This window comes from Tympanuchus pallidicinctus, unplaced genomic scaffold (assembly GCF_026119805.1).
Source record: "Tympanuchus pallidicinctus isolate F22 unplaced genomic scaffold, pur_lepc_1.0 scaffold13, whole genome shotgun sequence".
Taxonomy (NCBI): Eukaryota; Metazoa; Chordata; class Aves; order Galliformes; family Phasianidae; genus Tympanuchus; species Tympanuchus pallidicinctus.
The window spans coordinates 7876965-7903951 of record NW_026294648.1 but is presented as its reverse complement, the minus strand read 5'-3'; the positions used below and the strand labels follow the sequence as shown (position 1 = coordinate 7903951).

Sequence of the window (26987 nt, the reverse complement as noted above, 5' to 3'; positions counted from 1 at the left end):
ACTCTGAGCACTGCTACTTGCAGAGGTGTACTTTGACCTGAAGGTTGGGAAACATAAACCACACAGACTTGCTTGAAATATCTGGAGTATATAACAACTTACCTTTCCCTTTGGTAGGGAAAGCTGTGTTCGTCTGCTAAATTCAAGCACATTATTGAGCTTGGAGCTCAGACTGGGGTGACACACTGCTAAGAATAAAGTAAAAATGTTCCTAGAGAAGTCATGGCAAGAAGCTGCAGCAGCCTCCTTTCCCTGCCTCTTTGCCTCCAGGATTATTTTATGTCATTCAATGTGCTAAGGTCTTACACCCTGTGAGACATTCGCTTTCTCAGGGAACACTGCAAGCTCCCAGGTGCTCCCAGCTGGTAGATGAATCTCTGAGCTAAAGGAGTCATGCTGCCAGCCAGCATAGAGCAACAAGCAATAGCAAAGGAGCCTGAGGGTGAAGTGCACAGCTTTGGACACATTTTTGGATACATCTCTGTGCAAGCAGACTTGTCCAAAGGGGACCTCTATGGCCAGAGGCAGAGTTAGAAATCTACAAAAAACGAATCAGCCAAAAATAGAATGGAGTTTTGAAAAGTCTGAAGCTTGTAAGACCTAACTATCTCTGCAATTTCTGCTCTGCTTTCTACTCCAGATGGCATGATCGAGAGGTTCAACAGTCCAATAGTGGGACTGGCTGGCAGACAGAGAGACAAACATAGGTAGATGGACTTACCAACCTTCACTAGCAAGTGAAAAATCCTTTTTTTTTTTTTTATTAAAGACAGTCTTTGAGGGCACTAATAGCCTTTAACAGTTCCAGGACCTCCACCCACATCTACGGGTCCAGGAGCCAATGGAAGCTCAGCTCTGGGCCTTAAAACTTACTGAGTGATAACATGTTGTCGGTCTCTAGCACAGGCCATGATGTTCCTCTGCATGGCAATGCACCTTGTCCTGGATCCTGACCATGTGCCACTGCAGACCTGCATGATAATGATATGCATCCAGATTCATTAGAACTACATCAGATGGTCTGATTCACAGGACAAGTGCCATTTGTAAGAATGGACAAGGTCATCCTGGTCAGGGGAGGGAGAGGGGTTGGTTTCACTGCAGAAGACTGCATGGAAAAGGAGACTGACATCTGGGCTAGAAAATGGTCCCTACCTGTTCTGATGTTGAGGAGGGTTCTTTGAAATCAGACCATCCAAATAGTGTGATCAGTGCTTTTATTTGCTTTGACTGACACTTTGCATTGAACCAAGCAGTTCAAGGTCTTTAGTATTTTACAGATAAGTATGGATAATTTGTTGGCCTCCAGATCAAGATAGGATGCAAGAATTATGTAAATGCCATATTTTTTAAAAACAAAAATATAACATTAAACTGTAACATTCTAATGGAAGGTTTCAAAATAAAATGGGGTAGGAAGAGACCTTTGTTGACAAACCAATTTCCCTGGGAAACTAAAACAGTAGCATTTTCTCCACTCCCAGCGTAGAGTGAGTGTGCATGTTCTGACCTGTGGATATAACAACCCTGCGCACACAGGGGTAGCTTGGTGCATTGAGACCCTTGTGCTTCAGCATGGGTTCAGAGTAAAATCTGAGGGTGAATAAAAAGAAGAGAATTCCTGCAGAGATGACTCTCAGTGTTCAGCTATATGTGGTACTGGGCAGTAGTTTGTTGAAGAGGTGCAGCAGTGGTGCTAGCTTTGGTGGAAATTTGAGGTTTGGGAGTTTTTTTTCATTAGATGAACAATGATTTCTGAGGTGGAGCTCAATATATCAAATTCCAGGCTGGGAAGGGTTTTACATTTGAGTTTAGCTTCCTACAGGTGCAGCTGCAGAGGATCCCTGAGCTGTTCTCCATGAACATCTTCCTCTACATGCTGGACAGAGTGATGGAGTTGAAGTAGCTTAGCAAATCCTCCATAGTGAATTCCATGGTGATCCCTGACCCCACATAGCAGCGTTGGATCAGATCTTCAAATTCTCGGTACTGGCGTAGCAGCTCCTGCTCCATAGCATGCCACACAACCTAGGGAAAAGCAGAACATCAGCCTATGATAGCTATACATGAAGGCAGAAGAGTAAGCCATGCATGCTCTGCCACACTAAGGTAGGGCACAGCAGTAATAAGGTACTAAGGCATTTCATCACCAGAAGACACTGTGTTGTAGCCCTGGATTCCCCCAGAAGATCATAGCATCAGACACAGATCACACTGCAGTTACCGGAAAAAGGTTTTCCTCTGGGGAAAGACACTTGTGGATTTTTCTGTAGAGGATCTCAAGGGCTCTTTTTACTTCCTTGCCAGGGTATCTTTCAATGACTTTCCTCAGCTCTTGCTTGCTGTAGGCCAGCTGGAAACTGATCTCCTCTTCTTTCACCCCCTGAGCAACACGAGCTTTCAACCCTTCAAAGAAGTGCTGGAAATGCAAGGAGGCATCAGTTGATGAGGTGCCCTAAGATGGACTTCTGTGTCAGGGCTGGGGCCTGGCTGCTCTCCTCAGTTCCCTCTCTTTGAGCGGAAACAAAGAGATTGCTTGTCTCATTGGGAAAGCTTTAGGGAATTTCATCTGTTCTACCTTTCCTCCCTGCTCAGCACGTAGGATTCCTAGGTCCTTCCACTACTGTGGAGCAATGGGATTGCTGAAAAATCACTTGTGCTCCTTGGGACTTCATACAGCTTTGCTCGCCAGAAAGGTTTTGAGATGAATGGGGTAGGGATCTGAAAATCTGCTGAAGTGTAAAGCAAACTCCAGTTTTCTCAGTTCTTCCAGTCTATACTGTGTGGAAACAGGAAAGGCTGGTGCACAGGGAGGTGTTTCAAAAGGATCATATATCCAACCAGGAGCATGGCTGCTGCTTCTAAGAGATCAGGGCTATGCCAACCCAAAATAATACAGACCTCAGCTAGTTTCCAGGAGCAGTGGAACTTCTCAAAATATCAGCTTGCTCAGTGCAATACAGGTTTTTCTACCTGCGCTTTTGTCAACATGGAACCCATTGGGACCTCTGGAGATCTCTAGTTCAACACCCTGCTGAAAGCAGGATCACCACTGACTTTAGATCAGGATGCCTTGGGCATTTCTCAAGGTAGATTTTAAGAATCTTCAAGAATAGGCTGTTACACCTCCCAGGACAGATTTTTTCAATGTTTTATTATCCTCATAGTGTTTGTTGTTGGTTGTTTTTTTTCCCTATCTAGCTGGAACTTTTCATTTTTTTTTCCCCAAAATTTGTTTTCTCACCATTCTGCTATACAATTCACGTCTTCTTATGTCTTCATAGTTACCTTCTTGGGTCCCACAGCTAGAGCCAAGATTTCAAATCTGGCCAAATAAAAGCTAAAAAGAGCACTATCAACTCTTCCTTTAATCTATAATACGCTCAATAAGCTGTATGCTGCCTCAAGTATCTCTGCTGCAGTTTGTAGTGGAGAAATTCACTAAGTCATAAGGATTTTCAGGAGAAAAGAGATTCCTAAACATGAATTCTTTTCACAAACAGGCATTTGATCCTAGATTACATAGGTGTCTTTGCAGTGTTAGTGAATCAAGCTCAAGCCTGATGTGCTACATAGGCTGCAAGAGATAGCTGTGCTGAATGTCTGAGCAGTGCACAAAGCACCCTCACTTTACTTTGAGCAATGAAATTGTATTTTCCCTCAGAGAGGAAGTATTTGAAGGTATCGACATATCAGCGCTGAAGGTAGCACGAGATGCCAAACAGATCATTCAGTCAAACCTACAAGGTGTTTGACAGCAAAGACTGGAAACAAATTGAAAGGAACAGGCTCAATAAATAATTCAAATAGAGATGTTTTAGGTCGGTGAGCAGGTTGAGGAGGAGCAGAGCAAGGATGGGTCTTGGGAGCAGCTGCTGTCTCAGAGGAGGGGGGATGCCTGAGTTAGCAAAGCTGTATGCTTTTAGCTCAGTTAACAAAGCAGCCATTCAGGAAGCATGAGGCTGGGCTAGACTTATTGGTCCAGGCAGCCGTGTAAAAAAAGAAACTAGCATCTGCCAGACAGAGGCACGCAACCCAGAGCAGGAGCACAACAGTGCCTTGCACCACGGCCATGAGTTGCAGAGGGACTTCAGAGCTGGCCTCTGCTGGTCCCTTGTTCTTCCAAGGGAAGCTGGCACTGAGCTGTACCACAAGAATCAGCAGTAAGTGGTCAGAGAAGGCGTGGGAATTTCAGCTCATGACTTCCTGTACTGTTTATTGTGGTCATAGATGAGTTGCTCCCTTAATCTTATAATGCATATCTTAAAACTATATTTTTTAAACCCTTACTAATCTTTGTTGCAAACAACCTCCATTGCATCCTGTTTTCTAGATTTTCTTTGTTTATTTCTCTCCTTAGGACCCTTCTCAGTGGATGCATAAATTTTGGGAGTGCAGTGACCCTTTGAGATTTGGGCAAGGGTGAAATTATTCTATACTCACATTGAGTTTTTCCAGTGGCTGGCCCAGGGACCTGATGACATATTTCTCCATGTGCTCACTATACCTTTGCTTGGCTTCTTTCTTCTTGCCCTCCAGGCACTGGATCTTCTTTTGGCACAGGAAGCAGTGAACGTGGTGGAAATTTTCCATCATGACCATATCTGTGTTCACCTTCAGGTTTGCTGAGGACAAGCTATTGACTTTAAAAAAGGGACAAATTGGGTATGGAGAGAAGACCCTACACGATGGGTCAGGAGGGATGAGAGACACAGAAGCACTGGTCCATGCAGGCAGTCTGCATGCACCCTGCTCTGCTGGCTCAGCTGGTGGCAGGTGACTCATACAGCCGCAGCTGTATGGATGCTACCAATCTTGGTACTCACTGCTGTTGAAGACGCTGTCAGCCAATCTGAGGTGTGCCTTGTCCAACTCTGCTCTGCGCTGAGCCGTCCTGAACACCGCCTCCGAGAAATTCACAAACTCCTCAAAGCGGCTCACAGAGGGCAGGATCCCAACCTTCATCTTGCTGGGCACCTTTGCTTCCTCAATCTCTTTGCACAAAGTCCCCTGGCAGCAATACACAGGACACCACATGCTCAGGTGTGACATGATCGTCCTACAGCAGGTTAAGACAAAGGCCAGAAAGCAAGCAAAGCAGACAGTTGTGTGCTGCTTTCTCTGTTTACAGATCTGGGCCTGCTGCAACAGACTGTCTTCATGAATGTCTATAGGAGGACACTCCTTGTTTTCTGGAGGTGGTTCCTTGCTTGGACACAGTCTGCCATCTCACATACACCCACAGCCCCAAGAGCAAAACCCCGCTGCTATTTTGTGCACTCCTCAAAATTAGGAGCAGACTTGCTACTCCAGCTCCCGGCAGAAATGCCCTTGACGTCAACACATCTTCCCTTGACCTCATTATACTCAGGCCCAGGTTTCTCAGCCAATTCTGATCAGTTCATTCCACACTCTCCTCCCTAGTGCTTGTCCCTGGCTGTGCCCATAGGAGAGAACAATTTGACATGCTGCCTGTATTACGACAGCCTTCCAAGAACTCTACATAGGGAAAACCCCTGCAGTTTACTCACCCTGATAAGAGGAGACACTTGTGTCCTTTTAGTTTATGGTGCCCCACTTCTCTCAAACAAATGATGAGGGGCTAAGTTCACTCAAAACCATAGAGCCAGAACCCTGTTTGCTATAAACCAGCGCTGCCTTCAGAAGAGCTCTTGTCAGAAGTTCAAAAGATCATGGAGGAGGTCAAACATCACTCATTTCTATTTAACTGACTTTTACCAACACTCACAATGCATTTGTTGAAGCTGCTCTTGGCCAGGAGCAGCATGTTGCCCAGAACAGTGTTGAGGAAGGATGAGGGGAGAGCTGAAGTCTTCCCCCACATCTCAAAGATGCAGTCATTCAAAGTAACCAGGATCTGCAGGCAGCTGAATGGGTGGGCCTTACTGCAGACATCTAGAAAACATCTCAGCTCTGGGTCCAGAGAACTGAAGATCTCACTCAGCAGCTGGGCTGTCTGTTCCTCTGGTCTTGAGAAGAAAAAGTATGCAATTAAACAGGGAGGGACATTGGCACTGTGGCCAGCTGGAAAGAAATGGGCAAAGCTAAAGGAATAAAAAATGCTGCCTTCTGTATCACAGCATGTTTTTGCTTTGGTCAGCCTTCAGCTCTTCCACAGCTCTGCCTAGGGGAGGACATAGAAATGTCCCATTTTGATGTTCAAAGGAAGATTTTTTGTGTTTTTATGCTGGCATTTTTTCAAAGATTGGTTTCATAGTATGTTTTCAGTTTACAACCTTGCTAATAAGGAACTAAAACTGGTCAAAATGCAGTGCTTTCCCATGAATCCTCACTTTCCTGACCACCCTTATGCAGCCAACAGTGACAACAAAAATCCATCTATCCATTGTTGAGCAGTCCCTGTCCCATGCCCACACCAGAGCAATGAATCTCATCACCCACATACTGGCTCGGAGGCTTGGCACAAGCAGGATCCTCTGGAGCTGCAGTGCTTCCTTCTTCCTGTAATAAAGAATGAGATAGAAGAAATGATTTTATCCCCTTCTCCCAGATGAAAGCTTGAGATCTGGGTTTCATTTCAGCAAAAGTGCTGCTATGCTATGATTTTCCTGAAGCCACTGATTAAATTCAATTCTCCTTGTCCCTCAGGGGATCTTGATCTACTGAATCCTGATGCCACTGACTACTGCTGGAGGACAGGAGCACAGGATTGCTCACGTATGTTGACCTTTAACAAGGTAAGAGCCATTCCACTGTGCCTGCTGGGTCTTGCATTAACCTGCAGCGAAGACTGGTTTGTGGGTCCGGTGAGGACATAGCTTACCTCCAGCACCTGCAGCTCTGCAGAGTTCTGCCTCAGCTGGAAGAATTTTTCAATGAACAGCTGCTCTGCGATGCAAAGGGGTCGCAGCTCTCTCAGCACTTGCTGCAAGGTCTGCTTAGAAACCATCAGGCATGTTAGAAATCCCTTCTAAAACATTGTACACTGAGACAGATGTCCATGTCCACCTGAAGTGGAATCTATGCCACCACACGGAGAGAAGTCAGTGGAGCAGAATATCTCTGCTTCAGCTTCAGGTGCATAGTGCTGGAGAAAGAACCCTGGGATCCTAGAATCATTAAGGTTAGAAAAGACCTCTAACATCATCTAGTTCAATCATCCACATACAGGCAGTATTGCCCACTAGCCTATGTCCCTCAGTGCCACATCTCCACATTGCTTTAACGCCTCCAAGAACAGTGACTCCATCAGCTCCCTGGGGATGGGTGCAGCACTGGGCACAGTCCCCGTGGAACATGTGAGCCGTTTAGAAGAGTTCACCTCCTTACCTTGATGACGTTGCCTTTGTTCAGCGTGTCCTCCTGATCTTCTCTGCTCCCTGGGAGGCTCCACCGTGGGTTCTGTCTACTCCCCATCCCTGTTGGCTTCTCCAAGCCTTCCTGGAGACCTGCAACATGCATAGCACATTGGTGGATGATTGAACATCTCAGTGCTTCTGATCACTTTAATGAACTAAATGTTTTTTTTATCCCAATTTTTTGTCTAATTTGGTCTTTTCCTATCAGATTTTTGTCAGATTAAGATACGCAGTTTTATTCTTCTTTTTCCTTTTTTAAAATCTACCTTCTCATCTGTTTCACTTTCATTAATTTCTTCTTGCTTCCCTGTGAACATCTCCCTTTTGCTATGAAGGGCTTAGTACCGACTCTTGAGGTCTGGAGAATGAAAAATCTTGGGAAGTAAGAGCATAAATTGGCAGAAAAGCCTGCAGGAGTAGCAGGAGAAATGTTTGTTTCGTATTTTGATTGTAAATTGCTGGTCATAAAATATCCCTGGAGAGGACAGTTGGCTTTTTCAGCAAGTTGCTTTTCACAATCATGAATGTTCATCTGGAAATTCATACACATTTCAAACACTACCAGTTTTTATCACAGCATTTTCTTTGGCTGCCTGGTCTAAGTGGAAGAGAAGTTGAAAAATTTATTTGAAGTGTGCATCAAAACCGTAATTAAATTCAATGGAGGAAATGAATAGCAAAATGTCCTGAGTATTTTCTAATTAATTCTAAAAGTTGGTTTCATTCCACTATCCCCAGCGGTCCTGGGTAGCTCAGGCCAGCTCTTGATTTTCTGTAATATCTGAAATATCCTTATTTGAGCCAATACCTGCAGGGCTTTTACCTTTGGAAAGGATTTGTCAGATGTCCTACACGGTGAGCAAGAATGAGAGATGATACGACTGCTCATCACCTCAGCCTTGCAAAAACCATGGGGAAAATTAATGAGCTGCCTCATAATCCTTTTCCTACCCTTACGCAATGGGAGGTGATCATTTCACTCGCTGGAAAGTGGCAAAACCAGGAAAAAATATCTTCCCTCAGCAAATAGGAAAGAGATTTACAAGTCTATGAGCTTTAGTGTGGAAAAGGGAATGAGGAAATGAGAAGATTTAATTAGTGAGTCGCAATTAATTATAAAGAGCTTGGGGTTTGCCTTCTAAATTCCCTCCAAATACTAAAACAAGACCGCAAATCATCAGGTGGTATATTTAGAAGTGATCAACACAAATATTCCCTTACAAGGCAGGGAAACCACCCTAGAGACGAGCAAAAGAAAGGGACAGTGAAAGCTAGAGCAAGCCAATTTGGATTGAAAACTGAGAATCCCCAAACTTGACATTAGCAATACCTCTAAGAAGGCAGAAGCAATGTCACCTTTGGAATATATGTATATATATATATAAATATATACAAAACAGTTACACAGATATATGACTGCAGTAACAGGGTTGTAGACATCCACATGGCTTTCCCTTGTTTAAGTGGGTTTCACACTGGAGTTTCTCCTGGTACTTTAATAACTCCTGCTTTATGGGGCTAGTAGGTCAAAGTATTGAAAGCAGATAACTGATCCCACATTCCCGAAAGGTTATTAGGCAGGCTCCAACACATGCCCTCTGCTTTTTTTCAACAAATTTGACTTCATAGAGGGCCTCTTTAATAGCCAGGCCATCTTTGCATCTGCAGTATTCCCCATTTAATGCCTAGGAGACAAAAGGGAGTTGATTTTTTCCTGCTTCCCAACAGGATTGAAGTCCCATTCAGAGCCCCTTAATCACTTTGTAGATAGGCACCAGAGCCTTTCTATCCTGTATATAATCTTGGTTATTTGCTTCTATTTAAATGAAAGCAATCGCTCTTCTTCAGGAAATAGGGCTTGGCCACATTATCTTAGAAACCACAGAGCAGTTTGCTTTCCCACTACCAATTCCCTGGGCTGCTTGCTGCCTATATGTTCGTTATCTCTAATCAGGAATTCCTGTTTTTAAGCAAGAAAGAGCACATTTCCCCAGGAAACACTGTGTCCATGCATTGAGGAGTGCAGGGTGTGATAGGAAAATTATCTTCTTTCAGTTATTTTCTTTCAGACTGATCAAGTGGTTGGCAACCCTGCCAGGCAGGGGCTCAGAGCTAGGTGATCTTCAAGGCACCTCCAACACTAGCCACTGTATGGCTCTAAAGCCCATCTGCCAGGCTTCCTGGAGGAATGATCAGGATGACAGAGTAGATTGCAAGAGACCTGTTGCAAAATTGTCTTTCTTTACAGCTCGTATGAAAGGCTCTCCTTTTTCAAAAAATCCATATCTCAGGGTTATCCTGGGATGATTACTACAGACTCATTTTATTTTCCTGTTATCTTCTGGCTATAGGCTTTCCTATGTCCTCTAGCATCAGTGACAGTTCACAGCAATAAGTACAGCAGGTTAACAGCGTTGCACACCAATTATTTTCCACCAGCAGTTTGCAGACTGTCCCTCTGATTTTATTGCCTGTTATCCTGCTTTTAAATTACAAGGAGAATAGTGATGTCCTATTGACTTTCACCATACATCTTGTGTTTTAATGCTTTTTATCATGTTATTCTTTTTCTGCTGGATAGTTCTTGATCTTTTTTGCATTTGGTTGGTCGGGGTCTTTTGGGAGCAGGTTGGTGTGGATTGTTTTTCTTCAGTCTAGTGATAATTGTTTCTCTCTTGGCTCCATAGATTGGCACGGAAAAATAGGTTTCTGGTGACTGCAAAAAGTTTTCCTTTAGGTATTCATTTTCTCTGTTTCTTGCAAGATGTCAAAATGGAAAACTTTACTTACGGATTAGTATCTGAGCATGTGAGAAAATCATAGAATGATTAAGATTGGAAAGGACCTCTAAGATCATCTTGTCCATCAGCCATCAATCCATTCCCACGTGCCCACTGATCATGTCCCTCAGTGCCACATCAACCCTTTTCTTGAACACCTCCAGGAAAGGTGACTCCACCACCTCCCCCTTGGCAGCCTGTGCCACTGACTCCACGTGAGGAGAAATTTTCCCTAATATCCAGCCTAAACCTCTCCTAGTGCAATTTAAAGCCATTAACTCTCTTTCTATCAGTTTCATGGTAGAAGAGACCGACCTCCACCTTACCACAACCTCCTATTTTTACCACTGTCCGGCATCTGGATGTTGCAGCCTGGACTGAGAGGCATTAGGGATGTATTAAGGCACAGGAGGGGGACTGAGCAGAACTAGCAGCTGGGTCCGCTATTGCCAAATGGAAACTGCTGTCAGCGATGCAGACCAGAGCAATGCCGAGTGCTTCAAGGCACAGGAATGCAGTATCAAGCCTGGGACAAGTTCCTCATCACCTCAATGCGCTGAGGTCACCCTGGGAGGACTGCAGTTGGTCATACCACTGCAGGGAGACAGAGCCCTTGGCTGGCTCCTTCAGCCAGCAGCTCTCTTTCCTTCCCCAGGCTTTGACCTCCAGCTCTAGCCAACGTGCATGGTATGTCTCCTGGGCCTGGAGACAAGTGATGGAGTAGGTGTAGAGCTGGAAGAAGACTGCAAGTGCTCTGATGGACTAAACATAGCATGTGAAGCAGGTTTTGACATTCAAGCTGGGCCAAACTGGCATGGAACTTTCCATTACAGTGCTTTGTTTTTCTGAAGGAAAATGTGATTTCTGTGTAATCAAAAACTTCCAGAGGAGACAGATCAGTTTCTCTTTTTATCTTCAGAAAAACCTGACTGGAATATTTTGAGTCAGATGCAAGCTTTTCTGTTGAAATGATCACCCTGGGACAACAGAGCCCCACAGTTGGCTCGCTGTGAAATCATTTTGTTCTCAGTAATATTGCTATGAATACACTCGTGTCTTTAGGGAGAGGCTTGGTGCCATCCCTTTGCAGCGAAAAGTGTCTGAGCAGTTATACTTGCATGAAATATAGACCAGGCATTAGCTGGGCACCCCTACACCCCCCTTGCTAATGACTTAGGACGTTAGACGTTCTTGGCAGGGGATTGGTACTGGATGGTCTTTGAGGCCCCTTCCAACACAAGTCATTCTATGATTCTGTCGTGGCATATCTTAGCCACTCACGCATCATTTATGAGCCCTGAAAAAGGAAGATACACAGAAGCTACAGCCCTGGGAAGCTGAATAATACATAGGGCTACTGTTCACATAAAGGCTGCCTGGTGCAAACCAGAGCCAGCTTAGTCGCATCCTGCCAGCTGCAGACTCATAGAGGAGAAGGTAAATTCATGGCACAGGAACACCCGTGATGAGGGATGATTGCAAATAAATCACTACTTAGCAGCACAAAGAACATATTTGAAAATCACTTACTTCCCTTTCTTCTTCCTACCAGGAGGATTTTGGCCTGTTCAAAAAAGGCTTTGATTTCTTTATCATATAGTCTGCTGAGGTTCTGGGCATAGACCTGGAAAGACAAAATAGATTCATGGATTTTCAGAACAGCTCCCATTTCAGAGCTTTTTCTTCAGATATTTTCTAAAGCAAAAGTCAGCAGATGGAAACTGAAACAGACCTGCTGATCTCAGTGTGTAAGGCCTTTGGAAAAGCAAGAACCAGCATGAAAAATGAAAACCAAACCTCAATGATGTACAAAGAACCCTCTCATTCACTTAACAAAGTCCATATTAACAGATGATGTCAAGGACTTGAAGGGCTTCCCAGAACCCTACAACTAAAGCATGGTTGAATGAAACACAGGGTGTGCTACACTAATTTCATTGTTATCATGCACATTTGATAGAAGAACGACAGACGACAAGAAAAAAGACTAAATTCTGGAATTTCAAACATTTTTCTTAAATACAGTATCTATTACCAAGTCCATATGGGACTACTTTCTGTTAAGCACAAGTGTACTTAGAATCAAGTGGACAAACTGAGTGGATTCTTTCCCAGAAGTACCAGTTGCTGGGAGCTAACAGGCAGGATGGGTTTGGAGAAACCAAGCTCCCACCATGAGTGAAGCCATTTGATTGATTTGATACTGGTTTGCTGTATTATATCAGTATTTCAGCCATACCTTGGGGAGGTCACAGAATAGCACGGGGCTGGCATTCCTCAGCCAGGCCATGAGTGGGGTGTAGGGCACCAGCTCCTCGTGCTGGAGTCTGTGGCTTGGTGCAGACAGCTTGTCCACAGGCTGTGTGAGAGCAGGAATCTGAGCACTGCCCTAAAGCAAAGGGAATGGCAGAAAGTACTGAGTGGAAGAGCCTTGAAAAGCTCTGGAAAATAATTGCTTCATAATTCTTGGATTGTCAGTCCTGAATATGTTTGAGAAGCAACAACTTTAAGCTGCTGTGTGAAGAGTGAAGCCCACCTGCTGCTCAAAGATGTTCGTAACGTGACCGATGAAACGGTTTTCGAAATTCTGCTTGAGTGTTTCAAACATGATCAGCTGCTCAGCCACAGCCTGTAGCTTCCGATAACCTTGAGGTGAAACAGAAGAGGTGTTGTTGCATGGAGTGGTGTGAGCTGCAGCTGCAGACCAACATCACTCAACGCACTGACATGTATAAGTGGTCTTCAAGTTCTGGGACAAATGCAACCCCCCAACGCAAAAGCAACAAAGGGAAGGTTTGCTGTGTTACCACACAAAAAGACACAAGCAGGGAGTGAAAATTTAAGAACAGAATTACAAATTGTTGATCAGCTGGGCATGGTCAAGGACAAAACCCAGCCTCTCCAGAAAAAAAAGGTATGGAGTTTCATGCTCAGACCAAGTCCTGTACCTAACAGCTTTCCACCACTTATCCAGTGGATATTGCTACAAGGAATGGTCATTTTTCCACGCTCAGGTATGGACTACTGGGTTACCCCAAGATACTAAAATTTCTAAATCTTTCCACCAATTTTTTTACAAAACAGAGCAGTTGACCTGTTGCACACAGATGGAACACAATGATGTCTTACATCCAGGTATTCAGAAGAACCATACTAAAGCTTACCATTGAGATTGCCTTAAATTTAGTAATAACTGGACCAACTAGTGTCTGAGCCCAGTAATAGATGTCTGCAGACCTGCTGGTATAGCATAGGTGCACCAGCTCTGCCACTGGCAGCACGGATTGGGTTCCTGTAGGAATTAAGCCAATCTCCCTCCCACTTCTCACCAGGTGAAAAAGCAAAGCACACAGAGATAAGCTGATGTTCCTGCTCTCTGCAGACATAAATCTCTCCTTGCCCTACCAGACTGTATCTGGATGTTCATGCAGGCAGATAATGCCTCTGCTGCAGCAATACAGGCTTCCACTCCACTGGGGCTGGAAAGATCTGCACAGCTCAGGGCCTCGCAGTGCTCCTTGCCAAGGTCAAGGTGGGTCTGAAAAGAAGCCAGAAGAGAGCAGGTGCAAGCACATCCAGCTTGTCATCCCTTCCAGCCCACCTGGAAAGCTGTTGGCTTCAAAGAACCAAGTGCTGCTGCCTTCAGCTCCCTAGCTGCATTTGTCCATCAAGAAGCCTGCTGCTCTGTTCCCATCAAAAGCGTCCCAATACGGGTTTCAAAACGGCTGGCAACTCTGGTGGCAGCAAAGTGCAAGGAGGGAGAAAGGAAGCACTAAGAAGACTGCAGCAGCTAAGAAATAAAAATGTCAGTGGTATCGAGGTGAAAGTGAGGACTAGCTACACTATTACATCCTAGTTCCAGCATTTTTGGTACACTACTTTTGTAAGTAATTTGCTTTTCATATGGCAGTACACAGGGCTAGGTTCACCTTGCCCATGAAAAGGACTTTTGGGGGAGCCTCAAAAGCACTGGATCACAATAGGAGCACTGTGCACCACTATTGCTGCAGCCTACCTGAAGTCATAGGATCATAGAATGTGTTGGATGGGAGGAGACCTTAAAGATCATCCAGCTCCAATCCTCTGCTGTGGACAGGATTGCCAGCCACTAGATCAGGCTCCCATCTAGCCTGGCCTTGAACTCCTCCAACACTGGGGCAGTCCATCTCAGTAGAGTGGTTGTCCCTATTTTATCAGAATAATGTCCCTCATTTCTAGGCCAGAGAAGTTCTATAGCTACAGTTTTCAGAGTGTTTGGGGTTCTTGGAGAGTTTCTGTAATAGATTCAACTAGAAGACATCGCAAACCCACATACTGTGAGGAAAAGAATCTCATCCATCAGCTTGGCCTTGTTAGATGTGATGTGATGCAGCAAGGAGTTCTCCTGGTGGATGTGGTCCATCTGCTGCTTCACGCTTCCTAGCAGCTCATCGTAGACCTGCAAGGTCTCCTCCACTCTGGCCACCTCTGCCAGTGCCTCATCAATGAAGCTCATCAGCTGTGTCACCTGCTTCTCAGAAGAGATGATGGCTTGCAGGTTGGCCTGGGAAAAGGAGAAACAGAGGGCTTCAGTGTCAGCACCAGCTCAGAGCCTAAAACCCTAATGGATATGTGCATGTGCACAAGCATGTCTCGAGTATAGGAACTGAAGGCACTGTTTGCCTCCAGAAGTCTCTCAATGGATGGTAGAGATGCAACCATGTGTTAATTGTTGCTGTTAAGCTCCACTAATCATTAACCACTTCCAAAAGTTAATTGCGTCATTTTCAAGACCCAAGTACCATGCAGGATATCAAGGACACAAGCACGGGAAACTGCTATTTTTCTCTCCATCAGTAAGACTTTTAAAGGAAAATATCTTTTCAAATATTTCAATTATCGGATGTTTTTTTCTTATTAAATGATGACCAGCAACAGAAGCATCCGCAACCTTGAGTACTCCCCACACTCAGCTTTCTGGTGGAAATGCTAGGAAGGAGAGAAGCAAAGTCTTGTCCTTCTGAATCAGGTTGCCTACCCTCGCACTGATTTAGGAATATGTCTGAAAACAGATTTCCTGCACAGGAAATGTGCACAGATGCAGTTGAGCATCTATAATTATTGTATCAAGGGGTTTTTCTACTTCAAACTCCTATTGCATTGCTACTGGGATAAAGATGAGCTCCCGGTATAGAAATGGCACATGCAAGAAGTTGGAGCATCACAGAAGTGTTCCTGGAATGCGTGTAAGCCATTCTGAAGCCTCCACCTGGATCTTGAAAGTGGGGCTTGCTGGATCTTGATACTACTCAGAAAGCAACAACAATGTGCAGGATCTACAAGGGAGCAAACAGTCCTGCTGCCAGACTGCTGCCTTCTAGCTGCACACCAGGGATGTTCACATAGTATTAAATGCTCCTCAATCCCATCCATAACCCTCCTGCCATCCTGACACCACTTTGCCTTTGGATTATCTCATTAGAGCTTAATTGAGCTGCAGGGGGTGGCAGAGCATCATGGTAGCACTGCTGGCACAAGGGCCTGTGGAGCATCTTCACTTGAGCAGTGGTACCATGCTCCTGCTGGACAGCAAACAACATTGCTGGGATCCCAGGGGTATATAGGGATACTCTATATGTGAGAATTAGGCCTCCCAGATGCCCAGCCGTGCTCTCCTTCCCCCCGAAGCTGATAAGAGCTCTCTGAAAGTAGGTACAGTGTTTCACAGTCCCCAGAAGAGCTGGGCTAGCAGAGGCTGATTAGTGCTGGAAGGAAAACACAAGGTGTTATCACTGGGATGTGGGGGAAAAAATGTTTAAATATATGCATGTGCTAGCCTAACTTGCTGGTATTAATTACCCTCAATATCATAGATTAAGCTTTAGAAATAGAAACATCTCAGTAATTAATTTGTATTAAAAATCAGCAATGTTTATTCATTAGAGGGCATTAAAGTAATGTATTCAACAGTGCCTTTCATCTCAAAGAGCTTAACAGCGTTTTATTAACTGCCCTCGCAGTGTATTTTACAGCTGGGAAATGGAGGCACAAAGTGCCTGTAGGAGAGCAAGCAGGAACAGACATCAGGAGTTCCATTTTCCAGATTAACTACTTAACTTTCCAAGCATAAGTCATACAGAGACACAAATTGGGAATACAGCAGCTACTGGAGCTGAAGGAGGTTGAGTTTAGAGTTTGTGGCTCCTAGTATGTTTCAGAATATTTCCTCAACCAGGAGGAAATTCTTCACTCAGAGGGTGGTGAGGCCTCTGAGCAGCACCCCATCCCTGGAGGTGCTCAAGGCCAGATTGGATGGGACCCTGGTCCCCGATCCAGTGGATGGTAACCCTATCTATGGCAGGGGGGTGGAACTGGATGGTCTTCGAGGTCCTTTCCAACCTAAGACACTCTGTGATTCTGTGGCTTGTTCATTGTGCACCACAGCCATCCTTCTGACTTCTGTGTGAGACATCAAGATGACTTTTGGGCTGAGCACTTCTAGCAAATGAAGGAGTTGTCAATACCCAGTGACCCAACCCAGTGCTCCTGCAGGCTAGGAACCTTTTTTTCTGTTGAATCACAGCCCTTGTCCCTCACCTCATCGAGCACATGAAGATCCCTGCTTAGCTTCTCTGCAAAGGCTATGGAGTTGTTTACAAGGGGCTCATGCTCCTCCATTAGCTTCAAGACATCAGCAGCTTCCTTTGGTGTCATCTCCTGGTACACGCTGAGTTCCTCCTGGTTCTCAGTCTTCACAGTGTCCCTCCTGTCCTCCTGCAGCCCTTGTCTCCCTGCATGGACAAGAGAAGATGTGGATATCTGTGATTATGCCATTAGCTCTGTTGTCATTTGTAACACCAGATTGGACTTGTGAGACCTCAATGACATGAATCCAGTGGTCTCATTCTACTAGAATAACATAGCAACATAGAATAAGGAAAGTCCCATGGATGAGATAAAGGAAAACCAACTTCCTAAGGGAAAAAATGGACATCTGACGTTTAGTTCAGTTCTGGCTGTAGTTTTTCCTTGCTCACTTCTCTAGGACTCTGTGTAAGAATGTATTGATGCTATACAAATTTGAAACAAATTTCAGGGGTGAATAGACTTATTTCTGTCAACTGTGCAGATAGTGGATCTGTATGGATTGTGGATTGTGGATTGTATACTAAAATTGATGTTTGTGCCTGTATTTCTTGATGTCCTGCTGGGGAATGTTGCGAGGTAGGCAGCCAGTCTCCCCCTGGGCTGTTGCTAGTAGCACTTTACTGCTCATTTTACCCAACTCAGACTGCAAGGCAGCATCTTTGAGAGGCCATCCAAAATCACTAGAAGCCAAAAGCATGCAAGGATCAATGATAGAGGTGTATAGTGATGATGATGAAAAAAACAAACAAAAATCAGTGCTCTTCATGTGACAAATAAATGAATTACCTTCCACTGAATAGGAGTGGACATTCACAAATGTGATAGCACTGGAGAGAAATCGGTGGTTCAGCTTCCACAAGCATCTGATAAAGGTCTTCTTCTCATCAAAGCTGCTAGCAGTCCACTTGTAAATCTTATCAAACTGCAGGTCAAAATCCAAGTTCACCTACATGTAAATAATTAATTACTTCATCAATTAGACGCCATTTACTTCATGATGTACACTTAACACAGGTTATAGTCCATTTTAACGACAGTACTGAATGTTGTGAAACACCTTGTGCGCTAGGAGGAAAAATGCATACGGAATCACAGACTCATGGAATCTACCACTGGATGTTCTGACACCACTGTATGCTGAGGCACTTTGCAAATAGTCACAGGCATCATAAAAGCACTGAAATAACAGCATGCATAGTAGTTCTGACCCTGGAAAAGGATACCGAGACACTCAGAATAGTCAGACCGGGCAGTCAACCAGCCCTGGTATACTGCAGCAGCACACTGATTTATTTTCATATTGCATAAATCTCTCACCTCTTACTGCAGGTTTTGGTGGATTAACACTGATGAATTTTGACAGCGGCCACCAGCAGATGCTTGGGAGAAAAGCATTCAAAGCCCAAGGCCAGCATTGTATTGCCTTCAGGACTGCCTGGCAGCCTCCAGCAGCCCATGACCTAGCAACTCACTGAGGTTGTACCCACAGCACTTTGTTTAACAACCCTTGAAGGACCTGCTGTCCCTGATTTTCTAATGGTTCCTGCACACTTCACCTCATATCTCCCAATGACCTTCTGTCCTTCCAGGAAGGGCAGGACTAACCCTTCAAGGCCAGCTTTTGAATTGTACGTTCTCCTTACTAAATGGACAGATGTGTGATCAGAAAGCAATGCTCTTCCACATCATAGTGACCGTGGGAGCATTTTTACTTGTTGCTGGAAGAAGAGCACCCCTAGCACTTCTCCACGTGGTTTTCATCCACATAAGGGTCAATATCCCTGTATGTATTCCCGGTGGATGTAGTCTTATAGATGAAGAACTACAGCCATTCAGGAGGTTTTATTTGCCTCTGCAGGATATATGCGTGTAGAGAGAATGAGGGTGATTGCTAAACTAGAAACCATCCCACAGAAAGAAATTCCTTCCTGCTCTGTCTCATTAGCTCTTAGCACAACCTGGTCCCATCTGCTGGAGAACTCAGAAGCTATGCTTGTAATTACTGGTACTAAACATCATAACAGGCACAGAATCTGTGAGGATTCACACAGTCCCACAATGTTTAATAGTTGCTTTCTAAACACCTTGCGGCAGTATTTCACACCCTGCAATGCTCTGCAGCAGCCCCTGCAACGATGCAGAGCAGTGATGTCTGGGGGGGATTTACAGCATGCGTGGTTTATAGCGTGCCTTATGAGGAGCTACTAAAGCAGGGAGACAGCCGTTAATCGCTTCATAAATATTAATACTGTTTTGGTCAAGGGAGCTGTAGATTTCAGCATCTCTGGACTTGCAATGTCAGGATTTTGCTGGTGCCAGGGATCCCAGCACAGCAGAGCAGACAGATAACCAAGCTCTGCTGTATGCTCTGAGCATCAGAACCATGGGCTGGGGTCAGTGCTGCCAGACAGAAAATCCACATCTGCATTCTTATGGACCTGCCAAGTCATGCACTGTGCAAAGTCTGTGCTGATTTCAGCACTGGGCTGCAGTGAGGATCTTGCTGTCACCCCCATGTGGTACCGTGGGCACTTGTGCAGCAGCTTCATCTTGGCAGTGCTTCCTATTCTGGTAATAACAGGGTCAATTCTGGTTGCCAGTGCTGAAGAAAGTTGAATTCAGCCTATGAGAGGTAAAGAAGAGGGCTCCAGTCCTGATGGATGGAGTAGAGGAGTCAACACAGAAGAGGAGAATATGAGGTTGTTCTGCTTAGCCTGCCCACAGGAATCATAGAATCATTAAGACTGGAGAGATACACTAAGACTGTCTATCCAACCATCAATCCATGCCTGTGACTGCACTACACCAGGTCCCTCAGTGCCACTTCACAGAATCACAGAATCACCCGGGTTGGAAGGGACCTCAAGGATCACGTAGTTCCAACCCCCCTGCCTAGCAGGGCCACCAAACACACATTCAGATCAGGTTGCCCAGGACCCCGTCCAACCTGGCCTTGAACACGTCCAAGGACGAGGCATCCACAACCTCCCTGGGCAGCCCGTTCCAGAGCCTAACTACTCTCCTTGTAAAGAACTTCCCCCTAACATCCAACCTAAATCTTCCCTCCTTCAACTTGGATCCATTTCCCCTAGTCCTGCTATTGTCAGCCCTTTTGACTTCGACCCTTTTCTTGGTCATCTCCAGGGAAAGTGACTTCATAACCCACCTGGGCAGCCTGTTCCACTGCCCACCACTCTTTCTGAGAAGAAATTTTCCCTAATATCCAACCTGAGCCTCCCCTGGCACAACTTAAGGCCTTTGCCTCTCATCTTTTCAAAGGAAGGTTTATAGGAAAGGTGACTGCAATCTAAAATTACATCTGCAGAGGAAAAGAGCTGTGTGATCTAAAGGACTGGTGCAGCACTAGGAATGGGATGCTGTGGGCAGGAATCTAGGAATCTAAGTCATAAGAAGGCTTTAGCTATCAGGGCAAACAAGTTCTTGATTTGCCTCCCAGTAGGAAGTGACTGAAAAATACACAACGGCTGTAAAATAGGGTACAATCCATTTATCTTGTAAAGGGGAAAGGACTGGCAATCCGGGAGGTATCTTCTAACTCACTCCTCAGCAGCCAAAGCACATTAGACAGGATGACAGCATGTATTATTTCATGCACAGGGAGATATAAGACATTGGAAATATCAGGTCAGTTTTAACCACAGGATCAAGATGCCCTGCAAACCTGCATGTGTTATTTGCCTTTCAGACAAACTGTGCAGATGTACTTTATTTGCCCTGGATATAGAACTGGAAAGCTGCTCTTTTTCTTATTTATTTCTATGCTTGTGAAGACCCAGGCACTGCAGCAAGGCTCCTGGAACATTCACATTAATAAAAAAAACCTAATTTTAATAACTTTAACAACACTCTGCCAGCTCTAGCAGTAGAAAGGGAATATCTTGTCCATTCTTCCTTTTCAAAAAAATCTTCATGTCCCCCTGAAAGCACAGACTCATGCGTGCTCCAGCTCCCTATAATACTCTGTAGATGTCTCCACTTCATCTTTAAACACTCCATGCAAATGTTTGTCAAGATCCTTTGTCAACATAAATCAACAGATAAGTCTGAGTACCTTTTCTGCAAGTGCTGGCGATCCAGCAAAAGCACTGCAGCTGTCTCTTTAGGCTTGATGCTGCTGCAAAGAGCTTCAGGAGATGCCCCCCCTGGGATTACAGTTCCAGGGCAGTTTCCCATTCATTTGGTTGGAAACTGTCAATGCAATGGTCAACAATTCATTGCTCACCTTACTTGAGGATTTAACTAGCCTGATTTTTCCCAACAAAAAGAGAGGATGACTCAGGAGGGAGGACATCATCTCAGCCTCAGACTCCTTGGCACATATATCTCCATGAAAGAGGAGAACAAGAAATCCCAAGGCAGAATGGAGGAACCATGCACAGATAGAGAGGCCTGAGCTCACCATACTCTGGGAAATGGCTGAGAGGGAAGGCAGAGGGCTTTGAGATTTCTTTCTATGGAGGTTATTTCCCCCAAATTAGTATCACTCCTAGATTAGGTAAGAGACCCTCTCGCTGCTCTTTTCTACATTCAAATGAATGGACAAAGGACCTAAACCTCCCTATGGGTCCTGGCACGCGTCTCTCTAGTTTCATACTCATTTCTCTCCCCTATGATCAGTTCTGTTCTTCATCACAAAAGGAAAATCATTCTTACCTGATCAAGACTTTTTCCATCCACGAGCTTCAGCTCTGCTAAAGGCCACCTGTATGCCATCTTGTACTGCTCTGCTCGGTCTACCTTGACCTTCACCAGAAACGGCTGCATTGGCCTAAAGGCATCCACTGACAATGAGGGACAGGAAAAAAAAAGAAAAAGAACAAATCCTCACAGTGTTATTATAAGCCCACTACACAACTGCACAATGTGAGAGCACAGACAGACACTGATCGTGCATTCTGGCTTCCATGAATGCAGTATGGAGATATGCTACAAGGCTTTTGATTGAACATTTTACAAACTGGAAGTTCTCTCTGGGGACTAAGCCAGAGTACTTTGAATCCAATGGAGAGATTCCCAGTAATTTCTAGAAGTTGTAAATCTGGCCATGGTGCTGTGTGTAACACATAAGTAATATTCCAGCAAGTCCACAGGTGATAGGAACGTGTTACCCTATTTCATTAGGATTTATAGTGGTTACATGCCATGTTGCAGTCCCTACCACAGGGTCCAAAATCACTGCCTTATTCGAGTAAAACCTGTGCTAAGATGAAAACCTGTGCTCCCATAAAAATCAGTTCCAATACAAATTAGCTCACAATCTTATCTTGGTTCATCTGGGTTGGATTCACTCAGTCTGGCTATGATTTAGATCTCCCATCTGATCCAGATATCTTCAGGAGGGAGACATGGACTGTTACATGGGTAACACATGGTTTTTGGATGATGCTTGTAGTGTGGCTGAATCATACCTTGAAGATATTCCTCCTGCCCTCCAATGGTTACAGAAGGAATTAAAATATGTCATTTAGACCAAACACTGTGGCCAATGGTGTTGGAAAGTAATCCTATAGTAGATGGCTGTGCTATCTAGAAGCTTGTGGGCAAGTAAGTATCTTCCCTGCACGCAAAAAAATTCTATGCTAACCACTCTTAGGTGCTGTAGAGTGATGACGCAACCAGAAATGCATGCATGGACAACAGGAGATGTTGTGTTAGAAAATGTTTGTTGCTGAGCTCTAATAACAGATTTTATTCAAATGGCAATAAAAGTAATCTTTTGTTGATGGAGGGAGAGCTCCATTAAACCACCCAGGGCTTGCAGCTCAGCCTGTCTCTTATCACACCGGGGTCCTTACCCACTACACAGAGAATGGACATCTTCTTCTTCTTCCCCGTCTTCCAGACACTAATGGCTTCCAGCAGCTTCTTGTTCTGTGGGTTGAACACCTCTTTTTCCAGTGAGCTCCAAAGAGAAGCCATGGTGAGATGTGCATGCAATGGCTCTACTGTGCTCGTGGTTCCTCCTGGAAGGAAAAAAGGCAGAGAGCTGATTCCCACATCTCCTGGCACATTGGTGAGATACATTCCCCCTACACTAATTTCCTGGATAAGTCTCTGTTTTGCAGACAACATGAGTGTTAAGTAATGTTATAAACTTGAGAAGTTCGCTCTAGAGCAAGCAGGACACTGCTGTGCATCCTGCACACAGTGAAATTGTATCCCTGTTCAAACCATCACTTGGGAGGTATGCATTAAATGTAAGGTATATGTTTAATTCATTCTGGAAAAAAAGACTATAAAACTCACATTTCCCCATGCTCCAGAACATTGCCCAACATATTCATTCACTGACAAAAGCGAATGACACAAAGACCTATTACTCATCTGCTATATGTGTATTTATCAGGAATAACTCTATTCCAACCAGGATATGTACCAGGGCAGGCTGCTCCCATACATGGCCCTGCTGAAGTGGGAAGCCATCCAAATTACATCTGCTCTGAGAGTTGCTGTATAGCACATTGGAGCTTGGATATATCAACATTTCCAAGGACTAAGGATGGTCAAAGCAGCATTTAAAAATGAATAGAACTGCAAAGTTCCAGAGCAGCCAACAGCTATTTGCTCTGATATACTGTGCACTGGATAGCTAAGCACTTCCATAAGAAAATACAAGAGATAATTCTTCAAAAAGAAAACTCCTTTGTTCCAAGTCATCATAGCATCTTGAGCCACAGGACTTTGTCCATGGGCAGACAAACAGAATAATAGCTAAAAGCAATTCATGGCCTGGTAATTTTTATCAGACCTAAAACTCTTGGAGCTGTATTCCTCCCCACTATCAGGGAGGAGGTGTCAATTCATGTCTGTATAAACATGGGGAAATAAGCAGCAGTTATATTATGTTCCTTGAATTGGTGGTGAGAAAATAAACACAGTGGCTACGGCTAAAAAGTTACACTTAATGCAAATATTTTGGTAAGAATTAGGAATAAATGACAGCCTGCAGGAAAACAGTCATATTCAGAAAACTCACTGCTACCAAAATTTCTGAGTTGCTTGGTGATAAATTGAAACAAATGGAACCTCCAATAACTCCCTTCCTTACTGATGGGGATTTCAGCTCAGCCAGAGTCAGCAAGCTTGAAATCACATCCGCAATTATTAAAACCCTTTTCTTCTGTGGCTGTGACCAAAAAAAAAAAAAAAAAAGGAGCTAGATAGAGAAAGAGAGAGAGAGAGAGAGAGAGAGAGAGAGAGAGAGAGGGAGAATTTGCTGCTAAAATAATTCTATTGCTGCAGCATCTCTTTGAATGCAATCCCTCTTGGATGTTTTCTTGTTTCCTCAATCCCCATCAATTTTCCAACCTCTCTGATGGCATTGACCTCCAGAGACAGGGATGGCAGCTCCAGACCCAACCCTGGTGCTTTTAAGCTCACTAACACATTTATAATAGCACTTGAGTGGCAGCTGAAGGCAACTGATTGAAAGCCAAAGCAATGGAGGGCTCGCTGCTGGCTGATACCCTGATGCAGAAAGTACAGTCCTTTCCACCAATGTAACTGAATAGTTACATACTCTGTGGCCAAGCCACTTAACCCCCATTTCCTACAGAGCACCAGAAATACTTAAAATCTTGGTGAAACCTGGAGATTTGCACTGAGGCTGACATTGCCCATCCAGGCAGCTGGCAGAAGAGAGGAGATGGTTAGTGAAAGGAAAATTGTTCAAAGAATTTACCGGCCACGTCTTGCTGAGGATGAACTGTGGGATTTCAGTCGCAAAGGAGTCTTAGAACAGGAAACTGCTGGTAAAATGAAAGCTTGAAGAGAAAAACAGGAAGCCTGAAAAACCTGAGTGAAGCCCATGAGCGGGTAGCTTGAGGTCAGGGCAGGAAATCACTCATGCAAATGTCAAGATCTGCAGAAAGCAGGTGCAAGCAAAGCATCAGAGCAGCTGGTGGTGAAGTCTTTTTGACTAAAAGCAAAGCAAAGCAAAATGGCCCTCCATTTCCATTTTGCTTCTCTGTTAAGTCGAAGTGCCAGATGAGGAACAGATGCAGTTCAGCTCTTTGTCTCCTAATTCTTCCTCCTTCAACAAAAGGTCACAGAAACTTGAAGAAGATTTAGGAACCAGCCACAATGCTAATGGCACATTACGTGTCTTCATTGGTCAAGACATGACAGAAATTCATGATTTAACTTTAAGCATAACGGAAGCTTCATGCTGCATTCTTGGCATGTGCTTGAATATGAAGTAACACACAGAGTCATAGAATCATTAAGGTTGGAAAAGACCTCTTAGATCATCTGGTCCAGGCATCAACCCATCACCACCATGCCCACTAGCCATGTCACTCAATGCTATAGCTGTCATTTTCTGTAACAACTCCAGTGGTGGTGACTCCACTGCCAGTACCTCACCACTGCTTCTGAGAATAAACTTTTCCTGACATCCAACCTGATCCTCCCCCAGATCAACTTAAAGTCAGTGCCTCTCATTCTAAGTCAGGTCCTGTTGAAGCCAAGAGAGGGAAGGCATTTGGAGAAGGCATTGATGCAGATGTTAGCCTGGAAAAAACTAAGGTCCATGCTCAAGGAGCCAAAAGCAATAATCCAGAGAGCATCTAGAGCCAGGAATAAGAATCTGGAAAGAGACGTGCAGAAGCAGTCCCAATGTCTAGCTGTAGAGCAGCAAATGATACCTGAAGAACCACTTTCAGGGTCCCTTTGGAAAGGCTGATTCTTCCATCCATCCTCTGTGGTGCTCCAGTGGGGAGGAAACCTGGTGTGTTCTTTTGGTGGCAGCGTTTCAGAAAAAAAGAGAGCTCAGTGTTTGCCTAATCCCTGGAGTACCCCATGGCCACAGCCTGAGAAAGGAATACTCTAGACCTGGCTCACGTGATCTTCATCCTTGACTTCAGGAACTGCATCGTTCCCTGTGTTTTGGATGCACCTGGGAGGGGCTTGAACCATTGGCAGGTTGATGGGCAACATGAAGGCCTTCACCTGGTACCAGGAAACACCTGGAAACCACATGATTGAAGTTTGCAAAGTGGCCTGAGCTAGAAGGAGGGCAGACCAACCCATCTTCTGCATAACCTGCATTTTGTCTTAAGGTTTATCTTCAGACACAAGTATGGCAGACCTAAACATACCCTGCTCCCATTGAGCAACCCTGATCATTCACTGAGAGGCTCTGTTCCAAACCACTGCACCAGCTTGTGTGTTTCACTGTAACTGACATCCACCCGTGCTGTACTTCTCTGCCTGCAGGAAAGCTCAGCATAAAAAAGCATATCACTGGGAATAAGCAGTGACTTAATTGAATTATTCATTTACCAGGAGCTGATGGGGACAGGGATACTGCGAGTCACAGCCCACTGTGACCTGTGATCATCTCTCCTTCTCCTGCATGTAATAGTGGCATCAGGGCTGTACACTGCTGAGGTAGCAGAGGTTGTGTAAGACTCTGAGGTGTCTGAATATCTGTGTGCCAAGCACAACCAAGTGACACTCCTGCTGTGTTTTGTGCCTTGCTAAAACAGCTTACTTAATTTGTGAGCTCCGAGGACATTATGTGCACTTTGGAAGGTAAAATAGACGGAGCAAAGAGAGAAAAGAGAAAAATAAGATCACACTACTCAGCAGGACTGCATTTCCACAGCATCATTTACCGCGAGACAGTAAAGATGCTATGCCAGGGCTTCCATTCATGATTTTGCATGGTCACTACAAATAGTATTTCCATAAAATTAAAAAAAATAAATCCATGACAAAACTTCTCAGCTTCTTGCTGCTCACAGGGCGGATTGTCTCTCCTCCAGCCAGCTGTGTACAACTCTGTTATTATTCATGAATGTTGCAGAGGCAGCAAGGGTGGAGGGGGAAGGGAGCTTTCTATGCGTGAATGCAACAGTGGAGAATATCTCACCCAGCTGCAGACAGGCATACAAGCCCTATTTGCACCAGGAATAGGGAGGGTTTTAAGGAGCTAAAGTAAAATTCCAGGAATAATGCAGGAAAGAAGGAATTAGCATAGGCTTGCTGCTCTGCCCAGGCAGAAAGCTGCTCTGTAGCACTGCAGTCTCTGGCACCAGCACCCAGACAGAGCATTCCCCTGGATTATTTCCCTGGAGTGTCATGGCTGATGTAGACACTGAGGAATCAAAGTCTGTATTTTAAGCAGAGAATACAGCAAGCTTTCTGAAGGCTGGGGAAGCAAAAGCAAACAAACCTCAAAAACACCAAGCCTTGCTGGCATGCACTTCCCTGCTTG

At 44.7% G+C, this 26987-nt stretch overlaps 1 protein-coding gene across 2 annotated transcripts; it reads right to left on the bottom strand.

Moving 5' to 3' along the window:
* Positions 1-773: 773 nt before the first annotated feature.
* Positions 774-25603, bottom strand: LOC128075978 (exocyst complex component 1-like). Of its 2 annotated transcripts, none has more exons than XM_052673203.1 (18): positions 25414-25603; positions 22564-22731; positions 21422-21549; positions 17534-17693; positions 16697-16890; positions 14436-14663; positions 13526-13658; positions 12657-12766; positions 12360-12509; positions 11651-11744; positions 7312-7430; positions 6806-6916; positions 6428-6483; positions 5750-5990; positions 4827-5010; positions 4444-4643; positions 2225-2419; positions 774-2028 (listed from the first exon to the last, which is right to left on the bottom strand). In XM_052673203.1, exons 2-18 carry the CDS (start codon positions 22685-22687, stop codon positions 1873-1875), a joined length of 2583 nt encoding a protein of 860 aa, XP_052529163.1. In that variant the 5' UTR covers positions 22688-22731; positions 25414-25603; the 3' UTR covers positions 774-1872. The 2 variants fall into 2 exon arrangements, with proteins under 2 accessions (XP_052529163.1, XP_052529162.1); XM_052673202.1 differs by lacking the exon at positions 25414-25603 and adding an exon at positions 24450-24591.
* Positions 25604-26987: the final 1384 nt, after the last annotated feature.

Coding starts and splice junctions, on each gene's coding strand:
- LOC128075978 (XM_052673203.1), bottom strand. CDS start 22,687: ATGGCTTCTCTTTGGAGCTCACTGGAAAAAGAGGTGTTCAACCCACAG. Junction 12,510..12,656: donor CGAACATCTTTGAGCAGCAG/GTGGGCTTCACT, acceptor CCTTTGCTTTAG/GGCAGTGCTCAGATTCCTGC. Junction 5,011..5,749: donor GCAGCTTCAACAAATGCATT/GTGAGTGTTGGT, acceptor TATTGCTGCCAG/GGGACTTTGTGCAAAGAGAT.